The sequence below is a fragment of the Linepithema humile genome, chromosome 1 (genome assembly GCF_040581485.1).
Source record: "Linepithema humile isolate Giens D197 chromosome 1, Lhum_UNIL_v1.0, whole genome shotgun sequence".
Taxonomy (NCBI): Eukaryota; Metazoa; Arthropoda; class Insecta; order Hymenoptera; family Formicidae; genus Linepithema; species Linepithema humile.
In genome coordinates, this window is record NC_090128.1 from 16131036 (window position 1) to 16136244 (window position 5209).

A 5209-nucleotide genomic window follows, 5' to 3' on the forward strand; every position below is an offset into this window, starting at 1 on the left:
ATAAATGTAAAAACCGCTTATGAAATATAAATTGTAATTATAACATTATTGGCAAAAATAATTTTCATAATAATTATTATTATAACGCTTGCAGCTATACAGCTATCGAACATTATTACATCAGATTCCGTAATCTTAAAAATCCCGGCTAATAATTTTTTTTTTTTTTTTTTTAAATAATTTTCTAAAAAATGTTTTAAAAATATGAATAAATAAGAAATTTTTTCTCAGAATTTTTCATAAAATAAAATTATAAAAAATTCTTAAAATTTTCTAGGAAATTATGAGATGTTTTTTCACCAGGGCTGTTTTACCAATTTCTTTAAAATATATTTTACTTTTTTTTGGCTGTGTAAAATGAAAAAATCCTTTTTTGTAATTAAAGTACATATATTAATACAGTACGGACGGTCGATTTGAAAGGATTTTTTATTCTTCGAAAAATAGAAGGTAAAATAGATCGGTACCTGTTACCTTCTATTTTTCGTACTTTAATAACAGAAAAAAATTTTTTATTTTACAAAGCCAAAAAAATCTATTTAAAAGAAATCGGTAAAATAGACGACTCCAAGATTGTTTTAAAATCTTATAACTTTTATTTGAAACATTTTTTTCAAAAATGCTTTATTTTCGAGATATTTGCTCGTTGCGGGACTTTTGGGACACCATATATGTGTGTGTGTGCATGTGTTTGTGTGTCAAATTAAGAAAACTATATCTTAGAATAAAATAAATGGTGTATTTAATTAAATTAGCTAATACAATGTGTGTATTATACAAAAAATATATGTATATATCAATTATAATTGTCTTATCAAAATACTTTTTATATTTGTTTGGTTCTGCTGCTATTTACAACCATCTTTTATTTCTACTGATAAAAAGTTAATACTTTTAAAATAGTTGTGAATATTTTAAAGGCAAGATTGCCCAAAAAATGAATGAAAATCTTATGAGATATTTCCTATTTTAAATTACAAGTTAAGTATCATAATATCAATTCAAGACCAAAAAAATCAATGTTACGATCTATGTCAGTACAACATCAACAATTTGTTAATCAGAGATATTATAATAAATAACTGAAGGAAATAGGAATTGCTATTTCTATTGATTTTTATCTTGTTTTTGTGCAATTATAATAATAAAAATTCAAAAGCAGAAATATTAACTTAAGAAATATTATTAAACTTTATGGAAGATTTTGGATTTTTTCGTCATCTCGGATATTGCTTCAATATCTCGAATCGGTTGATTCACTTGATTTTACTTCACTTAGATCTCTCGCTCAGATGAGCAAAAAATGTCAAAATCAAAATCTTTTATGTAAAGTATGAAAATTCGTGTACCTCATAATGGCTCACAAAAGTAATTCAATGAGAAATATGCCATTGTCGCCGCACACACACACACAAAGCGTATCTACCATTTTGCCGTTTAAAATTTGCTAGAAATAGGTAAAATAAAAAAAATATGTTAATAGCAATTCTGCACATTAATAAAATATTAATTGCAAATTGTGTTGCGCTTCGAAAATATTCAATTTTGTGAGAGTATATATTTTTATTCATATTTACGTTTTATTCACAGATTTTACAATATTTACATTTTACGCAATATATCGTGTAAATGCGTACGCGGCTAAGCATGGGTGCGTTCCTTGAAAATCCAATGTTCTTTTTTGTCGACGACGCAAAACCGATTCTGCCAATCTTCCGACCTCTTGAATACGGTCATTCAGACAAGATCGTGGAATTGATGGATGCCGAATGCGACACGGAGACCACCTTTCCTGTACATTTTCCACGCGGTTCGTACAAACGGCATTGTAGAGGAGTCGAAAATTTTAGATCGATTCGTAGAAACGCTAAATGGCACAACGAGAGATCAAAAAATTTCGCTCGCACAACTTTAAACAATTATAAGGCAAGTAAACACAAAGGTCAATTAAAAGTGTAAAAGTTAATTGTACCATTTAATTTGATATTTGAAATATATCTCTCGATTGATTATAGATTCGAAATGGGAATTATAGCGGAGGAAAAGCGTTGCGAAATAATCACAATTATGTCGACGTATACATCGATATAGATTACGATTCGGAGGAACCTTATAAGAATTTAGATCTCTCCAAATCCGCTTTCGCCACTAAATACAAAGACGACTACTACACCCAATACGTTGCTTCTCAAAATACAATTGGACATTCTCGGAAAGAACGTTTTGCACAGTATGATTATTCAAGAGATTTCGAATCGCCATTTGCGCGAAGCAATCGCGCACATCAAGGAGAAAACACTTTTTCACAAAGATATACTGATAAAGATGAGAGGAATCTTCATGAAATTCACACTGTTGACGTTCAACCGAGACAAACAAAGATTCTCTCGAAAACGGATGAAATTTATGATTATGAGGCGGGTGAGTTATTTTTATAAAATATATGAAACTTTAATACTTAAACTTTAAACCTTAATAATCATAGATTTGGAAAATTAGATCTTGTTAATGTTAATGAATAAATTTTTAAAAATTTCTTCTCTACGCTTTTATTAATCTATTTTATACGTTAATCTTGTACAGAATTTAGAAAGACTCGTAATATGGAACACCAAGATATTTTTTCCGATGCTGTTGATTCCAACGTGCTTCCGAAGAATGATTTCTGGGACTTTGTACCATTGGAAAACGAAGAAAATCGTGAGGAATTAACGTTTTCAGATCCGGATAGTGTAAAGAACCACAGTGGTTCGCAAAGAATAATGCCGCAAAGAAAAAGATTACATAATTTTAATACGCAGCAAAAACGTGATATTGTCGATTTTGAGAAAGAAGAATCCGAGAATATGCAGCAGAATAACAGCCAAGAAAATTTCTCGCCAAAAACTTGGACTGGAAGCGCGAGATATCAAAGTAGAAAAAGTGATGCAATGACAGAGACGCCCAAAGTTTTGCAATTGAATATGCAAAACACGAATTCTCCACAAGTTCGACCTGTAAAAACATTTATCGATGAACAAATCTCGAACACGAGTTCCGCGAAAAAACGTAAGTGTTATAAAATGTAAAGATCTCTTTTATGCCGACTCCGTTGTGAACATTTAATAAAGTTTGAAGAAGCGCTAGCAGATGTCTTTATAATAACGATATTCCAATTCAAATTTATGTGTTTCACAAACGTTGCATGTTTTCTTATTCTTACAATTTTTTATTATCAGGCTAGTTTTTATATGTATATTAAGGTCTAATTAGAGAAGAGAAATAATAAGAAAAGAATATATTTAGAAAATGTATTAAACTTTTATATTTTAAAAATAATATAGACACGAGGTGTGCTTTTAGAAGAACGCTTTCTATTTATCTGTTAATATTTCTTAGTTAATATTCTTATCACTTTTAATTTTAACTTTAGTCAAAAGACACGAATAAATGTATTTTACTGATTCATTCCATCATCTTCTGTAAATAATATTTCATCTTCTTTTATAGATTTAAGCAAGGCAAAGCCACGTTCAGCGATTGAACGAAAAAAGAACATTAGCTCCTCAACAGTTGTGCACAAAAAAGAAACTGTGAATGCTATTTCTGCTCGAACAAGTGCTGACGATCGTCGGTATCGCAACAAATTCGTCAATAAGCTTTCCAACAAATTTTCTAATGAAATGGTACGATCGGCAAAAACGTTTAAGCGCATCGCAGACTCGAAAAGCGACGAGCGAGCGTACAAAGCAAACGAAAGAAATAACACGACTCTTCATCGTGGAAATTTGGGGAGTAGTAAAATCGATCGGAGGAATGTGTCTATTTCGCGATCAACACTCGAAGAGGAAGTGGGAAAAACCGAGAGGATATTTTCTTTGAGAATGACAGGTACTCCACTGCGTACAAAAGTAGAAAAAGAAAAGAAGAGGAACTTATCCAGATTACCCATACGAACGTGGAAACGTTTGAGAACGAAAGAACCCGCTGCATTACGTCTTGAGAGTAACATAATAAATGAGAAGATTAGCCAAAAGCTACAAAAAATTAACATTGAGGTTAAGAATTCAAAAGATCACTCGAAGAGAGTAGAAGATAATGAAGTGCGCGAGGCAGCTGAGGACGATTGCGCAACCGCAAATCGCAGCGACATAAAGCAGAACATTCGTTTCAGAACAGGATTATTCGGTGCCGATAAACCAAGATTGACTTCCTCCAATTTGAAGGATTTGAATCCAAAGAGCTTAAATACAACGAAGAGAATATACGCGAAACGGAACAAAAAAATAAACATTAAATAAAGATCTGCGAAATATTCTAAAGTAAAATGTAATGCGAGTAACATAAGATAATATCTTATATTAAAATATTCTCAAGCAAGGCTCGTTTCCTTTGAAATAACTTTACGTCAATAAAACCAGTTTTTCACAAAATCCTTTACTCGTACACAATAAAAATATATTTTGCAACAATTTTTTTCATTTTATACAAAATTTTTCCAAAAAAGTTATTCCAAAAAAATCAGAACAATCGAGTATTTTTACATTGACGATTAAAGAAATATTCAGTAAAATTGGAAAAAATAAAGCAAAAAAATTTAATCAATCTGCAATTTTTTTGATCGGCATCGTTCTGTTTGATCGAGAATGAAAAACCGCATAAAACGAGATGCGCATAATTGTGTGCATGTAATAGGGCTGTGCACGATGGGTCACCTCAAAAGAAGACCCTCGAATGATACCAATTATGCCATCAACGTACTATGCGTTTCCCCCCTTGTCGACTGATTCTGTCACAGCACAGTCACTTTGCCCGCATGTCAACCCCCGCTTGCGTAACCACCCTATAAAGAAGGAGCGGCTTCGTACGCGATAATAATACTACGTCACGCGATTCCCTCTCGCTGGGGTCCGCTGGCCGCGATCTCAAGAGATCAGAAGGGAAAATATGTAATTGTCCATATTTACCCTTGCACCCGGCGCATACTTGACAACAACACAAACCCTCCCCCCCCCCCAACATGTATAGTAGATGTCGATTTCATCCATACGCTCGTTGCGTATCTGCAATAAATCGAATAAATTCACTTTATCGTCTCGTAAAATGATGCATCTTGCGCGCCACTTTGTAACATTCGAATTGAATGTTTAACATAAATTTATCCGTGTTATGAAATGAAAACACAGCGATAAATTTAACACAAAGTTGTGTATCGTGAAACTCGCAGAGA

The 5209-nt window shown here is 32.3% G+C and overlaps 1 protein-coding gene across 1 annotated transcript; it reads left to right on the top strand.

Annotated features, from left to right (window-relative positions):
* Positions 1-505: 505 nt before the first annotated feature.
* LOC105670080 (uncharacterized) lies at positions 506-4517 on the top strand. The gene is made up of 5 exons (XM_067354248.1): positions 506-1457; positions 1591-1926; positions 2016-2421; positions 2584-3048; positions 3490-4517. The coding sequence occupies exons 2-5, from the start codon at positions 1630-1632 to the stop codon at positions 4278-4280; spliced, it is 1959 nt and encodes a 652-aa protein (XP_067210349.1). The 5' UTR covers positions 506-1457; positions 1591-1629; the 3' UTR covers positions 4281-4517.
* Positions 4518-5209: the final 692 nt, after the last annotated feature.

What these genes read in the sequence shown, in the direction of transcription:
- LOC105670080 (XM_067354248.1), top strand. Translation starts at nt 1,630, where the DNA reads ATGCGTACGCGGCTAAGCATGGGTGCGTTCCTTGAAAATCCAATGTTC. An exon ending in CAACTTTAAACAATTATAAG is followed by an intron (nt 1,927 to 2,015) that starts GCAAGTAAACAC and finishes GATTGATTATAG; the next exon opens with ATTCGAAATGGGAATTATAG. An exon ending in AATTTATGATTATGAGGCGG is followed by an intron (nt 2,422 to 2,583) that starts GTGAGTTATTTT and finishes AATCTTGTACAG; the next exon opens with AATTTAGAAAGACTCGTAAT.